The sequence below is a fragment of the Manis javanica genome, chromosome 17 (genome assembly GCF_040802235.1).
Source record: "Manis javanica isolate MJ-LG chromosome 17, MJ_LKY, whole genome shotgun sequence".
Taxonomy (NCBI): domain Eukaryota; kingdom Metazoa; phylum Chordata; class Mammalia; order Pholidota; family Manidae; genus Manis; species Manis javanica.
This window is the reverse complement of record NC_133172.1, coordinates 18428836-18447637: the sequence shown is the minus strand read 5'-3', so window position 1 is coordinate 18447637 and position 18802 is coordinate 18428836. Positions and strand designations below refer to the sequence as shown.

Sequence of the window (18802 nt, the reverse complement as noted above, 5' to 3'; positions counted from 1 at the left end):
CCCTGGGCTCTGAGGCCAGGAAACCCTGGAGGAAATGACTGAGCCGGTCTCGTCCCCGCCCGCCAGCGCTCCCCTGGCCACACCCTCCGCCTGCACTCGGCTACCCCGCCGCCCTCCTTCCCCGAGGCTGCAGGCTCGGACCCCAGCTCTGACCCCAGCTCTGACGTAAGTCCCTCCTACCCCCTCCCCTCTGCCCAGGGGCCCAGCTCAGGTGGGTAAAGGCTGAACTTCTCAGAGCCCCTCCGCCTCCCAGGCTTGCCTGCTTCTCTCCGCCTGCCTGTCGGGCCGCTCGGCTTTGCCCCCTCCTGCCTCAGTCTCCCCGGCTCGCCTCCATCCCTCTCAGACTAGTCCCTCCCAGATCTGCCGGCATCCTGTCCTATTGTCTCTGCACTGAGGCCCCTAACGCAAACTCACTTTTTCCTCAGAGGTCAGGAGCACATTACTCATTCTTCCTCTTTACCCCTCCTTGCTGATTCCTCAGCTCTGGGGACAGCCCCAGGGGGAGGGCCATGCCCCCGATCTACTCTTGTGCCCCAGACCTCTCCTCCGTGCCCTGTGGGGTCAGTGCTGGCAGGTAAGTGCTTCTCTGCGTCAAGGGTGGCTCTGTGCAGTGGCTGCTATTGGAAGCCCGGTTTGAGCGGATGCTTCCTGTTCTCTTTGGGGACCAGCAAAGGGAAGAAGGGGGTGGTGGCTGGGGACCCCCCAGTCCTGAGACCCTCCCTCTGCCCCTGCAGTCAGCTCTTAGCCCTGGCAGGGGGTCCTTGGAGACAGAGGTGCCTGCTCAGGGTAGGAGGGGTGCTGCAGGGTCCCCCCGGGGCGGGGGTTTGCTGCCCTGGGCCGGCCTCACCGACATCATGGCTGACCCCAGCTCCACGTCGCCCCACAGATGTCGCCCGCTGGCCGCCTGTGTCTCCTCACCATTATTGGCCTGGTTCTCCTCACCAGAGGTAAGGCCCAGCTCTCCTCTCCACCTGGCCCCAGTGCCCCCAGCCCTGCCTTGAGCACACTGCTGGGTGGGCAGCCGGTGGGTCTGGATGCCCTTCCTGTGGCCTCCCTCACTACCGAGCCAGCACTAGGGAGTGGGGGTCCTGGTGAGGAGGCCGGGGTTACGCCCCCTTTGAGCACCTCAGACCTGCACGGCCGCTTCCAACGAGTCTGGCCGGAGCCTGTCCTGCTGAGCTTCCTCCATTTCACCTCCAAGAAGAACGCACTGAGTTTGGTTTGGCGGGGAGATGGGTATCAGCTTTCTACTAGGCAGCCAGGAGCCCTGGGCTCCTAGTAAAGCAGCACACTGGATCCCGGGGTGAAACATGATTAGGCAAAGGGGTTAGTTGGGGCCAGCCCAAGAGTGGGAGATATCTCCCCACTGTCTGGGAGGGGTTTCCTGAGGGGAGGGGTTTCCTGGGGGCCTTTTGCCAGTGCTGGGTGCGGGAGCGCATTGCAGCTTCAGCTCCTCTAGTGTACGTACTGTCATGCCCATTTTACAGATGAGGAAATAGGCTCAGTGAAGGGAGGGGCTGATGAGTAGAAAGACTGGGATTCAGGCATCCTGTCTGTCCCTCAGAAGGCAGAGCAGGCTCTCCACTGAAGCTGCCCCGTTCCTCCTTGACAAAATGATTTTCGTGTATGCTTTCAGTCATTCAACAAGTACCTCATTCTAGGCGCTGGGCAAGCAGTGTTGCACAAAATGGGAGCTCTCATTCTAGTTGGAAAGACAGCCAGTAACCAGTCCATCAGTAAATTATACAGTATGCTAGAAGGTGATATGTACTATGGAGAAAAATAGACGAGAGTCACGGGGATTGTTTAAACAGGGTGGTCAGGGGAGACCTCCTGGCGCATGACATTGGGGCAGACACTTGACGTTGATGAGGGAAGAGCCAAGCAGGTATCCGGGGTTGAATGCTGTCTGGGGAGTGTGAGAAACGGCAGGCAGGCCAAGTAGCTGGGTGGAAAAGAACATGGGGCAAGGGGGAAGGTCAGAGGGATGACAGGGGACCAGATTGAGGGGGCACCTCTGGGCCCAGTGAGGACTTTGGCTTTTCCTTGGAGAAGGTGAAGCCAGTGGGGGCTCTAAGCCAGCAAGGCCCTGACCTGACCAAGGGTTCACAGGTTCCCTCATTGCAGGTGGAGAGCAGACTTAGGGGGTGGGGGTGGGGCCGGGGGCGGGGGAAGGGAGGCAGGAGAGGAGCCTCAGTAAGGTACAGGCTGGAGAGGCTGGGGGCGGGGCCAGGGCGGGGCAGTGGCTCTATTCAGCACCTACATGTTAATCAGTGAGAGAGACCCTTCCCCCTCCATCCATTTCATCCCATCTATGTGGCCCTGAAAAGTAGATTCAATTATCATTTCCTCTTTGCAGATGAGGCAGCTGAGTCTCAGAGATGGCACTTCATTTGCTCTAGGTCACGTAGTGAGGAACTTGTTAGGAGAAGAATTTGAGATCAAGGCCCCTGGCTGATGCCAGCACCTGGGCTCACCAGGCTAAATTGCCTCTCCCGTTGCACCAGGATGGGTAGGACGCGGGAGCTAGAGGAAGGGTGCTGGGGCATTAGCACTTCTAAAAACACTTCCAGGGTCCTGGATTGATAGCACAACACTGGTCAATCAAACATCTGCCTGCTATTGCCACCAGCAGACCTCCAGGACTACTCACCACAGTTTTAGAAGGGAGTGTAGGGTAGCAGTATTGGGGAGAGAGGGGGGATCAGAGGCTCTTCCTTGACTTCTCATCCTTGATTTCCCAGGACAGATTTTGGAGGGGGCCACACCCAGTTCTTCAGCAGACCCAGTAACTGGGAACATTCATGCCCTGACTCGAGTGTCAGGTGAGGAAAGACCAACAGGTGAGGTCTGTCAAGATCCTGTCATTGCAAATAACAACAGCAACAAAAATCTCAAGCTTGGATCAAATGGGAAGTTTCGGATTTGTGTAACTGAAAAGTCCAAGGATAGACTTTCAGGCATGGCTTGATATAGGTGCTCAAATAGTGCTGTCAAGAAGCTGTCTCTATCTCTTGTTTTGTTTTTTCGGTGTTGGCTTCGTTTCAGGCAGATTCTCTTTTTATATAGCCAAGATGGTCCCTAGAGACCTGGGGCTTCCATCTGATCTGCTAAGAACCCGGAGTAAAAATAATTCTCTCTTCCTCAATCCAGCAAATGTCCCAGAACTGAGTGTCATTGCTAGGCTCAGGTCACATGCCCACCCCTGAGGTGATCATTGTGGTCATGTGGGTTAGGGTTAGGGTACAGAAAGCCGATCGTCAGACCTGGGTGTCATGTGTAACCTCCAACAGGGCTGGTGCCAGCCCGCTGGGAGTCAGGGAAAGATTGTCCCTCAAAGGAAATTCCTGGGACTCTTACCAGAAACCAGCTGAGTAGGGGAAGGGGTATCAGTAAGAAGAGCCTGAGGCAGAGGAAACACTGACATCTCATTTGGGCAACTAGCAAATGGTTGGTTTAATTAAGTCATTTACATGACATCAAGTTGAGTTGCTATGGAAATCCCCCTGTACCCTTCATCCATGGCCCCTCTGCATTTCTCTCTTCTCACCCTGCTTCCGGACTAAGACACCGTCCACCCAGAACTCCAGTCCACCCCTCAGTCCTCACCTCTGCAGACCGGTGGTGAGTGGGGCAGGGGGAGGGGGTGGGGAGGTGGATCTGGGAAAGTCACCATTCCCCATCTTCCTCTGACACCCTGGGTCCTTGGTTACCCATTTCAGCCTCCCAACTCTGAATCCCCTGGTTTACTTTATTGTGGGACAGCTAGCCAACCCCATCTACTTCATAAAAACAAAATCTTTTGACATTGTGAAAAATAATCCATATAAAAGTACAAAACCATAAAGGTACAACTTAACAAATCACTCTAAATTGAACCCCTGTGTAGCCACCACTCAGGTCAAGGAATAGAGCTTTGCAAACACCCCAGGAGCTCCCCATGGGCAAACCCCTTTCATTTCTCCTTTTCAACTCTTATGTTGTTCCTTTTTTGAATTTTCAAATTATTTTTTAAGTTTTTCTTAAAGTATAACATATTCAAAAAGTGCTCCCCAAAGTTTTCCATTAATGTTTAATGATACAGTAGTCCATAAATACTCATTCTCCTTGGGAAAAAAATACTGTAGGTGAGATGAAATCCCTTTGTCCATTCCCCGTCCTTGTTCTCTCCCCCATCTCTGAGAGATCCCCACTGTTAGCATTGGGAGTAGTTCCCCAATGATACTGTAGCACATGTGCATTACCTGGAGAAAAGCCACTGACTGGGAGGTATGTTTGTGTGGCCTGAAGGATGTTCTCTGATTGGTCTGCAACTTGCACTTTTCTCCCCCCATGCAATATATTTGGAAGCCTTTCCCACATTCCTATGTAAATACTGATCTCCTTCTTCAGTGCTGCGTGGTATTTGTGGGGTTCCTGTGCATAGTTAAGGAAGCTACACACAGCTTGATGAGCATCTTGGTTGCTTCCAGTCTTTTCTGTTACACACAGTGCCACTCTGAGCAACCTGTCCCCTCCTCCTTGAGCAAACTGTTAGAGCACTTACTATGTATTGGTCATGGTTCTAAGTATTTTACCCATGTTCACTCAATCAATACTCACCCAAAGCTTCTGAGGTAGAAAGGAGCATTGTCCCCACTTTTTACAGATAAGAGAACAGAGGCTCAGCATAAGTCAGTCAAAGTGTCACAGCAACTAAGTGACACTGTGGGGATTGGGGTCCAGTAAGGAACCTGGTGCTAGAGCCTGGCTTTTCCTGCCAACGCTCTGCAACAAAGGACACAAACACTGAAATTTCTTTTGAAAGCCACTTGGGGAATGGCTGCACGGGTTTGCCCTGCCACCAGCGATGTGAGAAAGTCCCCCATTCCCACTTCTACAGCGACACTCGGTCCATGAATGTCTTTGATTTTTGCCAGCCTGAGATGGAGAGAGGGCCCCTTGCTGGTTTAGGGATTGCATGTCCCTGGTTTCTTAGCCTCCCTCCTTGCTTTTCTGACCTGAGTAGAAACAACACAGAGCCCAGTGGAGAAGGAGACCCAGTCCCAGCACCCGGTGGGAACAGATATGCACCTGGCAACACATCCACAGACGGACCGGAGCAGCACGGCAGGTAGAGCCTGCGATAGCCCAGCAACATCGCAGTTTTGTTTAATTGTTGATGTGGGTCAGCATTTCCCCAAGCATGTTTCTCAGTGCGCCCGTTTAGGGAATTGTTAATACATTTTCAAAAAAATTTTTTTAAATTTGTTGTGAAAGGTATTTGGGAAACTCTGAGTTAAAGTTAAGCATGTTTCTTTAGGGTGGGACTTCTCGGAAGTCTTAATAAAGCTTATTTGCGGCAAATATTCCCAAGAGGAGCATTGGGTATGCAGTGTTTTCCAAGCCTGAGATGCTCGGGATCCTCTTTTGTTCAGGTTCCTTCAGGAACTGGTGACAGGAAATGTGACTGTGGGCATTTCCTTTGTGTATGTCTTCTTATTAGAGAAGGACTTTTTCATACAAAATCCAGAAAACCCATCTTTAAAAAAAAAGATTTATTGGCTATATATGTTCCATAAAGTCCAGAGCTACAGTTTCAGGCATAGTTGGATCAAGGACCCCAAGCTTATGATCATGACTGACTTGCTCCCTCTCTCAGCTCTGCTGTCTTCATTCTCTAGCAGCTTTTCCCCTCTTGGTGGCAAAGATGGTCCCATAGTTTTAAGTTCAGGTCATAAACTCAGCAGCTGGAGCACACTTGGCTCCTTATCTCCAGCCCAAGGCCTTGAAATTGACTCTCATTGGCCGAGTTGGAGTCACATGCCCATGTCTGACCCGTGGGAGCCTGGGAAATGGACCACACTGATTGTTCAGGTCTAAGTCTTGTGCCCCCATCCTGATGATGGAGAACTGGGTCAGCCATTCCTGAACTGCGCAGACCAAGGTTCAGAAGAGGTGACTACCCTCAGGACCAGTGAGTAGTTAATGTTACCAGAGCTGTGGGAAAGGGGGCTGAGCCAAGAGTCAGGCAACAGGTGGCCTCTAAAGACTGCATGACGATCCATATTTGAGGAGCAGCTCCTACTGGAAAGTAATGTAGCTTGGGCCTCTCCCAGGCTGAGATGCATGCACAGGTGTATGGATGAGAACACCACCTCTAAGACCCGGTCATTCCTTGTAGACTTCCATAATTGTTACATTTTCAAGTGACAGCAGTAGAACATATCATCTTGACAGAGTCTTTCTATCAAAACAATTTTACAACAAATGGAATTCAAGTGTCTTGGGGAAGGGGACTTGTTACAGAGACTCTGCTCCACGCCAGGCACTGTGTTAAGCTTTCACGTATTCACTCATCCAGTGTTCACAGTCACTATATGTGGTGGGAATGTCCCATAACCCCATTGTACAGGGAAGGGAACTGAGGCCCAGAGAGGTTTCTCTGTTGGCCCTAGGCCACACAGCCCAGAGAGACAGAATTGGAATGTGAGCCCAGGCAGTCTAGTGCCAGGATGCCTGAGCACCACACAGCATCTAGTTGTCCTTTTCATTTGCTGTGGTTTCTGCAGCTTGGTCCCTGCTGTTGATCTTACTCACACCTCCTCTGGGCAAGGCTTCCCTGAACGTCTCATAGTCCTTGGCTATCAGATTATAGTTAGGAGGTGAGGTGCTGAGATTGGCCTAGGCAACTTGGGGTTCATGAGGCAGCTTTTCTGCTTGCTGGCTTCCCACTGGGGCATCAGACAGGGGTGACCACTTCACTGCGGACACTTGTAAGTATCAGAGGGGCAGGTCTTTTCTTCGGGGCATTGATTTTTTAAAGAGAGGAACAACTCCAGTATTTTTGGTCTGGGAGCAGAGGTGATATTCAAACGTCTCAAAGCAAGTATCTCCAGGCTCTGTAACTGGGCCAGGGTCCTGAAGGCCCTCTTGCCTGGTTAGAACAGACGTAATCCTTTACTTTCTGGGTTATGAGGTGGTCTAGGAGGGCCTAGGAAGGGGTTGGGCCGTTCTATTGTCAGGCTTATTTCAGTGTTGCCATACCTGCCATTCCTTGCTGTCTCAGGAGTGGGGGAAGCCTGTGCCTGGCCCCTAATGTGTGGGTGCAGGCGAGCGGTTCCTCTCGGATACGGGCATTTCCTGATGCCCCTTCTTTCCCTCCGTGGCTCACTCCTGCCCTCCTCCATCATCTAGCCGCTCTGTCTGCCGATCCCACTAAAGGCACCACATCCTCCAAGAGGCAAACCTCGGGAAGAGATGTCAGGACGGACCCTGCCCTCAAGCCGACTGGTCAGTAGTTCCCTTCCTGGGCTGAAAACAGGCTGTTTCCTGTTCACTCTGTATTTCTAGCCCCTGGAATACTGCCCAGTGCAGAACAATCCTCATTAAGCATGTGTTTGGTGAATATAGCACTTCAGGGCTGCAGAGGGTGGACACAGGGTAGACACACAATAAATGTCTGAATACATGAATGAATGCAGGCTACATGCAAGCCACCCCAAAGCTCAGCAGCTTATAATGACAACCATTTTTTTAGCTGTCAAATCTGCAGTTTGGATGTTTAGTCTCGGCTCAGCTGGGTGGTTCTTCTGGTCTCACATGTACTCATGCATCTGAGGTCAGTTTGGGGAGGTGTGGAACTCTGTCTCTGTTTCCAGGGACACCTTGATTCTTCCCCTCGTGGTCTTATCTTCCACTTCCTGCTCAGCCAACCACAACAAATGGATGGAAATGATATGGCCCTGCGTCACACAGAGAGTCCATTCATTCATTTATTGATTCATTCGGAAACATTTATTGAGCACCTACTGTGTGTGTCAGGCACTATTCTAGGTATCAGGGATACAGCAGTGAACAAGATAGACAAAAATCTCTTCTCTCAGCAGACATTCTAGTAAGGGAGAGAGAGACAAATAATCATCATAATTATGTATCAGGTAGTTTTAAGTTGCTATAAAAAAAATACAGCAGCGTTCAGGTTAGAGAGTGACTGGGAGTATTTTTTTACTGGAAGGAGCTGAGGGGCAGCCATGTGGGTGTCTGGGCAAGGGTGCTCCAAGCAGAGGAAGCAGCCAGTGCAAAGGCCCTGGGGTGAGAAGGGGTTGGTGTGGTCACCAGCAGGGTGGCCAGTGGGGCTGGAGCACATGAATGAGGGGGAGAGTGAGGAGGTAAGTAGAGGGGTGGTGGGGACCACAGGAGGACTTTGGGTTTTATTCTGAGTGTCCTCTCTGCCTTACTCTGCCATTCACTGCTTCACTCCATTAACCCGTGCTGAATGCTGACTGGCTCCCTGTGTGTCCCCCCAGGTGCGAGTGAGGACAACCCCTTCTCCTATGGTAAGTCACACCTGGGAGGGTGTGGGGGAGGACGGGTGAAGGTCTCCCCTCACCGGATTCCTCTGTCTTTCTCTGCGCAGATGAGGACGCTCTCCGGAAGCGGGGGCTGTTGGTGGCAGCTGTGCTGTTCATCACAGGCATCTTCATCCTCACCAGTGAGAACGGGCTGGGCAGGAGGGGCGCTGAGACCGGGAGGAGGGTCCTTGGCTTTCCTGCTGATGGAGGAGAGGTTCTTGAAGGCTCCTGGGCAAGGTTGCTTTAAAGGAGGCATATCTGTTATTATGTATCCATACAAACCACCCCTGATTTCAATGGCTTAAAATGACAACCAATTACTTAGCTCTCAATTCTGCCATTTGGAAATGTAGGCTGAGCTCAGCTGGGTGGTTCAGGTTGTAGCTGGATTTATCCATGCGCCTGAGGTCATCTGCAGGGCAGCGGGGAGCTCTGCTTGTGTGGGCACCTTCGTTCTTCTGCTGTGGTCTTATCCCCCAAAAGGCTGTCCTGGGGTTCACCCAGTGGTGGTGGGTAAGGGGGTAGTGTGGCCCCCCAGGACTAGCAACAGTGGGGAGATGTGATCATCCCAGCCCAAAGGGGTGAGGGGAGGTAACGGTCGGTCCAGCATCTGGGAAGAGGTGGAACTGTAGGAGGGGCCCCTGGCAGGAGCTGTGGCCCCACGACGTGGTTTCCAGCCACTGCTTTATTGTAGATCCACCACACAGAGAAGGGGGCCAAGGAAGAATAATAAGCAGAGAAACTAATTTTTAAACAGTTTTTAAAAGCTGCAGATTAAGTTAAACATGAGGGGCACCAACTTGCCAGCCCTCAGTTAAGCTGTGTGACCCATGCCAAGTTTCATCACCTCCCTTGTCCAACTTCTTCATCAGGCAGGTGGGCACAGCCACATCTTTTTTGTGTTAAGGTGGAAGGCAGAATACTGACAATAATGAAAAGAGATTGCTAATGTGTGCCTGAATCTCACAAAATCTAGGGGTCGAGCACTGTTGCCTAGGTCAACCAACATGTATTTATTGATCCTGACTTTGTGCTAGGCCCTATTCTTACCCCTGTGGGAAAAGTGAGGCTCTGAGGGTTGAGCTTGCCTAAGGTCACACAGCACATAAGGATCGGGGAAGATTGGATGCAGGTCCAATGTGTGAGGGCAAATCCTGGACATTAGCTCCGGGGCCGCAAATTGCTCCAGTGACAAATGCTTGTGGGCACCTACTCTGTGCCCGGCCTGTGCTGGGATGCTGGGGCATGGCCCGCTCCCCACCCTAGGGGAGTTCACATAACTAGGGGGATGACAATGAACAGGTAAGTGCGTTATTGAGCAGATGGGGTACAAAGATCATTATGGGGAGGAAAATTAAGCAGAATGATGAGCCTGAGAGGGACTGGAGAGACGCTCCCTCTAAAGAGGAAAATCAGAACTGATTCCCAGTGGTGGGAAAGATGATTAAGAAACTAGTATGGGGAGCAGCAAGTGCAAAGCTCCACGGCAGGGATGAGCGGAGCATATCGCAGTGACCTTGGGAAGAGGCTGGGTGGCTGGGGCAGCGTGAACAGGAGAGGAGAGGAAGGAGTCAAGGAGGCATCTTTGTCTTCTGCGATTCCCCCTCACTCACTTTATTCCAGCCCCCTGGCTTGCTGCTATCTCCTAAGCCCATCTGTCTGCCTCCTACCTCAGGGCCTCTGCTCTGCTGTTCCCTCTGCCTAGAACACCCTGCCTCCACATGTTCACAGGCTCCTGCTCACCTCCTTCAGGTCTTTGCTCAAACGTCAACCTCTTCAGTGAATCCCCTGTGGTCATTGCCTCGAAGATGGCCTAGCTCCTGGGCCCCCCTGCCTCCTTCTGGCTTTATTTTCCTTTGTAGCACCCATCTGACTTGTCACAATCAGCACGCTTGACTTGGTTACTTCCCTCATTGTTGGCCCCCACTAGAAAGTCAGCTCCACTGGGCAGGGGTTTTACTCCTTCTTGTTCCCAGCTGTGCTTCCAGTGCCTAGATCAGTATTTGGCACATAGTAGGTGCACAGTAAATATCTGCAGAATGAATGAATAGCACACATGCTTAGAATGGGTGTGCGTGGGAAGCTCCTCCTTGGGGTTGTTGCGTCAGCTCTTCTGTCTGCCTCTCTTCGCTTGCTCAGAGTTGCCTTGGAACTTTCCGAGGGGCAGGGTTGGTGGGCCTGGTTCTCAGCACCCAGAGTGCACACAATAATCCATATTGTTCCCACTCATGACTGAACCATTCCTTCACCCACAGGTGGCAAGTGTAGTCGGTTGCCCCGATTATGCTGGAATTATGACAGGTGAGTACATCACAAGTGGCAGCTGAATTCCTCTGGGGCCCCCATGACCAGGCCCCCACGCTCACTGTGCCCGGCGTCCTGGTTCCCCAGCAGAACCTACAGGATAGTTAAAGCCCAGCCTGAGCGGGAAGACATGGATGGAGCTGACGGCCCGAGCCCCCTGCGCTCCCAGCCCTGCCCTCCCTGAAAGCTGCCCAGCTCCCCAGGCACTGCCCCCCAAGTTATCCATCTGTTCAGACAACAAGTAAAGTGCCGTGGTCCCTGTCCTGGTCTCTGATCATTCATGACCGGGAGTGGAAGGAAGCAGCAGTGGCTATGGACAGACCCCTGAGAAGCCACGTGAGGCTCACAGACTCCAAAGACAGGGCAGGGGATTCAGTGAACAAGCCATCCTGGGATGAGGGAGATGGGACTGGGGGAGGCAAGGACTCTGCCCAGTGAAAGGATCAGCACAGGATTCTGCCCAGGCAGTGTGAAAGCCCCAGCGTGTCCACGCACAGAACCCTGTGCCCAATGCCACCTTGTCCCTAGCATTGGTAGATGGCAGGGAACTGGGCAAGCACAAATGGAGGTCCTGGACACACCAGTGGCCCTCTTCTTCACATTCAGGGTTCCTCCAACATACACATGAGTATGGACACTCCAGGCTGCACATCCGACCTCCATCCATACCCCCAACCCACAAATGACTGCCTTTTGGTTTAGGGGTGTACCCACCAGGAAGGTCACATCAGCCCTGAAGTGGACGCAGAGCAGGTTGGGCAGGGAATCTCAGGGCCCCAGAGCATGGGTGAAAAGGGGCACAGGCTCTGGCAGGTACTTCCTGGGGGACTCTTGGGTTCTGCAGCCCTTGGAGAAGGGCTCAGTGAGATCTGGCCAGACCAGGCCCTCTGAAGCTCAGGGCTTGGGGTAAGGGCCACTCCCCAGGTTTAAGGGTCATTATGCCAAAGTAAAGAGACAAGGTCCTCTTCACAGTGGTTGCATGACAATGTTTAACAAATTTGAGGTCACAGCCTATTCATGGGTTACAAAATCAGTTTAGAGGGCTGTGAGTAGCATAAAGAGGAAAGAGAAAGAAGTAACACAATGGAAGAGGAGATACCAGAGTGTATCACAAATAATATCATGCTATGTATCCTCTTTTCAATTTCTGCCACATTTTCATACTGCCTGTGTTAATACTCACTTTTTTGAGAAATCACCTCCATTTGTAACTTAAATAAACTTATTTTAAAAGACACACTCATATATGGAAAACCAGTATTGCTTCATATAAATAGAGGATAGTTATAAAGATAAATCCAATGAAAACAAACAAGGAAAATGATATATTGCATTTTAGCTGCACACTGCCCTGCTGGCCAAGGGCTCTGAGCCTCAGAGGAGACAGTCAGTGTCAGGGGTGTGATTGTTACCTTATTTCCCAAAGACACTGCAAAGTTGGGGAGGCCCAAGACTACCCTCACTTCTGACACCAACTGCAAGTTCGAACAGACCACCAAGACCACCTATGGGTTCAATAATAATTCACTGGAAAAACTCATGAAACTCATGGAAAGCTGTTGTACTCATCGTTATGGTTTATTACAATGAAAGGAAGCAGATTGGAATTAGCTAAGGAAAGAGACTCGTGGGGCAGAGTCTAAGAGAGTTTCAAGCATGAAGCTTCCGGTTGTTCTCTCCCGGGGAAGCAGTGGGCAGTGCTGAGTTCCAGCAAAACTGTGTGATTATACACAGAGTACTGCCAACCAGGGAAGCGCCTACAAGCTTTGATGTCCAGAGCTTTTATTGGAGCTCATCACAAAGACACGACTCACCACCCATGTGGTCACTCTGGTGACTGTCTCCTCCGGAGGTTGAGCCAATACCTGTGGTGCAAAGCCCCTACCATCAGTCCCACTGTTAGAAACTATCTGGGTGGCCCAGGTTGCCAGGTAAACAAAGTGCTCTTCAGGCAGGACACTCCAGGGGCTCAGAGATCCCCTTCTGGGAGCTGAGGCCACAACTAGACTTCTGTTTAGTAAAGTTTAATTCTTTACGGCATAGATCCTTCTTCCCTCGTATCATTTGATGGATTAAAAGATTCAGAAAGTGATTTACTCTCTTGTAATGTGACTCAATGTGATTTATATTGTTTGGGGCCCAAGAACATCTCATGGATCACCACTGGAGCACAGCCTGGACTTGAGGAATCACCAGCTCAGTGGAATACCCAGCTGCCTCCAGGGCAGAATAAGGGCAGTGCTGACCCACCGCAGGGCTGATTAGGAGATTGGCACTCAGTGTCCATCCCCCAACCCCATTCAATCTCCCTGTGGAGTAGAGGAGAAAAAGTTAATGCTATGTTTCCTAGATGCCCCTGAAAATGGGTTTCTGGATGTGGAGTCAGCTCTGCTAATTAGTGATCCCTAAGAGATCTGGAGGGCCAAGAGACTTTCTTTCTGCCTAATTAGCTGTTTTCTGCTGACCAGCATGGTTGTGAAGGTGATGAGTTGTCCATGCCATTCCAGTGTCCAGCTGCTAGCCCTGTGGGCATTCAGAGGCAGTTATGCACACACACAAGAGGATATCTAAAAGGCCAATAAACGCATGAAAAGATGTTCAATATCATTAGTTAAGAGTGGAAAATAAGTGAAAACCAGACTCAGAAATGACCACACACAGAATGGCTAAAATTAAAAAGACTAACAATACCAAGGGCTGGAGAGGATGTGGAGCAAGCAGAATTGTCATACATTGCTGTAAACTGGGTTGTAAATTGGTACAATCACTTTAGAAAACTTGTCAGTTTCTTTAAATGGTAAAGGTGCACTTAAGGTATGGCCCAGCAATTCAGTTCTTAAATCTCTCTCCAAAAGGAAGGAACCCAGATGTCCCCACAAAGACTTGTACATGAATGTTTGTAACAGCAAAAAACTGGAAACATCCTAAATGTCCTGCAGCATAGGTGAGTGGATACAAACTGTGGCATATGTGTTTAAAGGAATGCTACTCAGCTATAACAAGGACTACAGGTCCACACAATACTTTGACAAAACTCAAAAACATTGTCCTGGGTGAAAGAAGCCAGACACAAAAGAGTGCAGATGGCACCGTTCCACTTATGTGAAGTTGTGGAATGAGCAAAATGAATTGATGGTGAAGGAAGTCAGCATAGGAGTTGCCTCTACTGCTATTATGTTGCCTCTACAATGGATGGGGTGACTGAGAATGGGCCTGAGGGAATTTTCATGGAGGATCAAAATATTCTATACCCCGATGGTGGTGCAGATTACATGGATGTATATGTCGGTCAGAACAGATTGAACTGAATATTTAAGCCTTGCACACTTTACTACATGAACGTTATACCTAAACACAAAGCACAACAAAACTGAAAACAAAAAAAAAGCAGTTATGTCTTGGGGGGTGATGATGACTCCCACGTCCTGGGTCAGAGATAGAGCTACAGGATTCTGAAGGTGTTGCATACAGTGGGCCTCCCAATTGGGGTGGAGGGAGAAGCTCCCAGGGGAGGTGGTTCAGTCATTGTGAAATAACAGAAAATATGTATATTGGGTTTTGCTTCCAGTTGCTGACTCACAGCTCCTAAAACTCTTGTACTCCCCTGAGTGGAAGTGTTGCTAGGAGCATCTTTTGTTCTGATATTTAGTCCTTGACCCCAGTTTCTGGTACAGGGAGCCTAAATCCCTTGGACTTCCCTGGGTGATAGGATTGTCTTTCATTCTAATGAGGCCCACTTGGCAGGCTCCTGGATGGGCGCTGGTCACCGGGAAGACCCAGTTATGATTAGAAGCTTGGAAATCTTAGCCCCACTCCTCCTCCTTCAGGAGGAGGAGAGGGGCTGGAAATTGAGTTAATGGTTAATCATCCCTACATGATGAAGCCTCCATAAAAATCCCCAAAAGTACAGGGTTCAGAGAGCTTCCAGGTTGGTGACCACATCCACACACCAGGAGGACAGCACACCCCAGCTCCACGGGGGCTGAAGCTCCTGAGCTCGGGACTCTTCCAGACCTTGGAATGTATCTTCATGTTCCTGTTCATTTGTGTCCTTTATGATATCCTTTGTTGTATAATAAACTGGTAAATGTGTTTATTTGTGTTCTGTGAGCTATTTCAGCACATCATGGAATCCAAGGTGGGGGGAACAGTCATGGGAACCTCCATTGTAGCCAAGTCAGACAGAAGTTATGGGGAACACAGAGACCTCCTAGTGACTGGCATCCAAAGTGGGAGCAGCCTTGTGGGACTGAGCCCTTAACCTGTGGGGTCTGCACCAACTCCGGTCAGTGTCAGAGTTGAAATGTACTGTAGGACACCCAGCTGGTGTCACAGGGACTTGTTTGGTGGGGAAAAAAATACATGCATCTGGTATCAGAAATGTTTGAGCACAAAGTAGAAATGCAGGAGGAGGAGTGAGTTGTTCCTTATGGTCACATTTTGAGAATCATTTGCAAAGTCTTAGCCTGGAGCCCACAATACTAGCCTTTCCAAAGAGCTTGTCAGCTCCTAATTCCCTATATCAAGCCAGCCCATTTTTGCTTAAAATTGACAGTAATAATCTAAAAATCTCCATAGCTTACAATAAAGGTTTGTTTCTCAGTCACTGCGTGTCCGTCATGGGTCAGTTGGGAGCTACAATATGACCTGAGCTGATGGAGAAGCCATTATCAGAAACATTTCTGGTTATCACTGACAGAAAGAAAAGAGAATAAGGTGAGACATACAGTGGTTCTTGTAGCCTCTGCCAGGTAGGGACACATATCATTTCTGTTCAAATTTCGCTGGCCAAAGCAAATCACATGGCCACATTTGAGTTTAAGAGGGCAGGAAACTAGTCTTCTTATAGGGAAGGAATTGGATATTGGTGATACAGCTTGCCACCAAGAAGTGTATTATCTCACATAGCAAGAATTTTGGAAGCAGAAATTGTAACTGTAAAAGACATGAGCCAGAAGAACAGTGGCTTGACCAAGGTGATGTTTTTCTCCTATAACAGAACTCTAAAGTGTGTTGCCCAAGGCAGGGGAAGGGGCTCCTTAGTTCATAAGGAACCAGGGTTCTACTGACTTACGGCTCTGCCATCCTTAGCGTGTAGCTGTAATCCTCAAAATCACAAAATGTTTGCAGGAATCTCAGCTATCTTGTCACATTGTAAGAAAAAGAAAAGGGGGGTAAAAAAGGTTGGGCTGGGGGAAGGCACCATTTGGTGAATTGGCTCCTTTTAAAAAGGATTAAAAAAAAAAAGGATTTCCAGAACTCTTTCAGAGACTTGTACTTCCTTCCGATTGGCCATTTCTGTCTTCAAAAAGAAACTGAGAAATGTAGCTTTTTAGCTGAATCCATGACACTCTGAACACTATCTGGGAAAACAACAGCCTTAAGGAATTTGTTGATATGGTGAGGAGAATGCTAAGCTTCTCCCAAGTCATGGAATGGAGCTCAAGCTATTTTATTCAAATATGAAAGGAAAAGGTAATTCTTAAGACTGGAGCCTGTTGAGACCTCCAGGGGACAGAACACCAAATATCACACTTGAAAAAGACATCCAGAAATCTTTCCAATGGTGCCTCCAATGTTTTTAAAAGGCTGCTCATCTGCTACCCAAACCCCTTCTGGCATAAGACACCTTTCTCTGTTGTGTATTATCCGAACTGAAATCTCCTGCTCCTCCACCCCTTACATCAAGAAAGAGGTTTCTTGCCAAGTGCTAATGGAGTGGCTCTTGTAATGCGGCCAGTCTCTTGAGTACAATACTGACAAGGTTCTTGTTCTGGAAGAATTAAGGCCAAATTACATTAATTGTAAGAAATTTGCTTTCTTCATAAAAGCTAAATTGTGCTTTTCTTGGGGTGTTGGGAGGAACTTCCAATGCTGGCTTCAGTGAGGTGTGCTTGCTTCTAAGGAGGTTGGTGAGTCAGTAAGTGCCAGCTCCTGCTGGAGGTAGTTTTGTAATGTGTCCACTTGGCTAAGTTAAACTACATTTCCCAGAATTCCCCTCCCTGTGTACTTCTGGTTAGGATGGGCCACAAGATCTGAATCAGGTCTCATGGGAGATTTGTGGGTAGAGGTTAGAACTGTAGCTATCCTGTGGCTTACACCTGTTGTCACTTGTCTGATGACTCACCTCCTTAGTGTAAGGCATCAACTAGGCCTGTAGCCACACCACCTCCCCCAGTTCCTCCTTTAGCTTCTCCAAACCCTGGTCAGTACGTGTTTAGCCCCACGGTGACAGGCCCCAGCTTCAACTGGACACCCAACCCCACTGAGGTCGGAGACAATAAGAATGACAAGGGGTCGGTCCCTCCTCATGGACTCCAGCTTGTGCTATGTATTTCCAGGTTGTTCTTAGGTTGTTCTTGCTTTTCCTGACCTCGGACGCAGTCATGGCCTTACTGCTCATCCTCCTCAGAACCTACTCCTTCTACTTCTTCTTACTTCTAAAATCTATAACTAGACTCAAGTCTCAACAGAATGCAAAGGGCGAGGTACAAAATATGACCCATGAGGAGGTGCAGTATAATACCAAAACAATAGCCACTTTCAGCTTGCAAATTTATATCAACAGAAAACTAGGGAATATAGATGGAAATGAGTTTTAACGGTATTGAATCAAAGTGGAAGAATATAAAGTTAGGCCAGGCCAAATGGATTGATACTGGCCCACTAAGCAGAGATTGTGGAATCCATGTTTGAGTTTGAAGGGCTGAGAATGGTTCTGACAGTTTCCTTGGTTGTTTGACTGATTTCTGTGCCCAAAGGTAGTCTATCCTGGGTTGAAATACCAGAAGTTCCTTGGTGTACTGTAGAGCTTGAGTCAGAAAACTTTTTCTGTAAAAAGCCAGATAGTATATGCTTTGGGTTTTTTTTTTAATGCTTTTGGGTTTTACAAGCCAGTGTCAGTGGCCACTATTCACTGCTCCCATTATAGTGAAAAAGCTGCCAAAGACAGTTCCTAAATGGATGAGCATGGCTGTGTTCCAATAAAAGTTTATTTATGAACACTGAAATTTGAGTACATTGTCAAGTACTATTATTTTGATCTTATTTCAGTTAAAAATGTAAAAACCATGCTTGCTTCAGCAGCACATATACTAAAATTGGAACAATACAGAGAAGATTAGCATGACCCCTGCACAAGGATGATGTACAAATTCGTGAGGACACCATCAGCAGAACAAAAAGGCATCCTACAGTATGGGAGAATATATTTGTAAAGGACATATCTGACAAGGGATTAACATCCAAAATATATAAAGAGCTCATGCACCTCAACAACCAAAATGCAAATAACCCTATTAAAAATGGACAGAGGATATGAACAGACACTTCTTCAAAGAATAAATTCAGATGGCCAACAGGCACATGAAAAGATGCTCCACATTGCTAATTATTAGGGTAATGCAAACCACAATGAGGTATCACCTCACACCAGTTAGGATGGCCAACATAGAAGACTAGGAACAACAAATGCTGGTGAGGAGGCCGAGGAAGGGGAACCCTCCTGCACTGCTGGTGGGAATGTAAACTAGTTCAATCATTGTGAAAAGCAATATGGAGGTTCCTCAAAAAACTAAAAATAGAAATACCATTTGACCTAGGAATTCCACTCCTAGGAATTTACCCTAAGAAAACAACTTCTCAGATTCAAAAAGACATATGCACCCCTATGTTTACTGCAGCACTATTTACAATAGCCAAGATATGCAAGCAACCTCAGTGTCCATCAGTAGATGAATGAAGAAGAGGTGGTACATATACACAATGGAATACTATTCAGCCAGAAGAAAGAAACAAATCCTACCATTTGCAACAACATGGATGGAGCTAGAGGGTATTACGCTCAGTGAAATAAGTCAGGCAGAGAAGGACAAATACCAAATGATTTCCCTCATTTGTGGAGTATAACAATGAAGCAAAACTGAAGGAACAAAACAGCAGCAGACTCACAGACTCCAAGAAGGCACTAGTGGTTACCAAAGGGGAGGGGTGGGGGAGGACGGTGGGGAGGGAGGGAGAAAGGGATTGTGGGGTATCATGATTAGTGCACATGGTGTGTGCGGAGTCACGGGGAAGACAGTGTAGCTCAGAGAAGACAAATAGGGACTCTGTGGCATCTTACTATACTGATGGACAGTGACTGCAATGGGGTATGGGGCAGGACT

The 18802-nt window shown here is 48.8% G+C and overlaps 1 protein-coding gene and 1 non-coding gene across 11 annotated transcripts; both read left to right on the top strand.

The window, feature by feature from the left end:
* The first annotated feature begins 32 nt into the window (after positions 1-32).
* FXYD5 (FXYD domain containing ion transport regulator 5) lies at positions 33-14731 on the top strand. 10 transcript variants are annotated; one of them, XM_073225621.1, is made up of 12 exons: positions 94-165; positions 735-786; positions 887-947; positions 2745-2843; positions 3568-3624; positions 5009-5113; positions 7177-7272; positions 8289-8318; positions 8399-8473; positions 10589-10634; positions 13493-13581; positions 14548-14731. In XM_073225621.1, exons 3-11 carry the CDS (start codon positions 887-889, stop codon positions 13563-13565), a joined length of 642 nt encoding a protein of 213 aa, XP_073081722.1. In that variant the 5' UTR covers positions 94-165; positions 735-786; the 3' UTR covers positions 13566-13581; positions 14548-14731. The 10 variants fall into 10 exon arrangements, with proteins under 10 accessions (XP_017518906.3, XP_017518907.3, XP_073081720.1 ...); XM_073225622.1 differs by having other exon boundaries at positions 14543-14731; XM_073225620.1 differs by having other exon boundaries at positions 14382-14731.
* A 2980-nt stretch (positions 14732-17711) lies between these two features.
* LOC118973019 (U6 spliceosomal RNA) lies at positions 17712-17814 on the top strand. Its single transcript, XR_005062224.1, has one exon. It is a non-coding gene; the product is annotated as a U6 spliceosomal RNA (small nuclear RNA).
* Positions 17815-18802: the final 988 nt, after the last annotated feature.

Coding starts and splice junctions, on each gene's coding strand:
- FXYD5 (XM_017663417.3), top strand. CDS start 887: ATGTCGCCCGCTGGCCGCCTGTGTCTCCTCACCATTATTGGCCTGGTT. Junction 3,625..5,008: donor CTCACCTCTGCAGACCGGTG/GTGAGTGGGGCA, acceptor TGACCTGAGTAG/AAACAACACAGAGCCCAGTG. Junction 5,114..7,176: donor GGACCGGAGCAGCACGGCAG/GTAGAGCCTGCG, acceptor TCCATCATCTAG/CCGCTCTGTCTGCCGATCCC.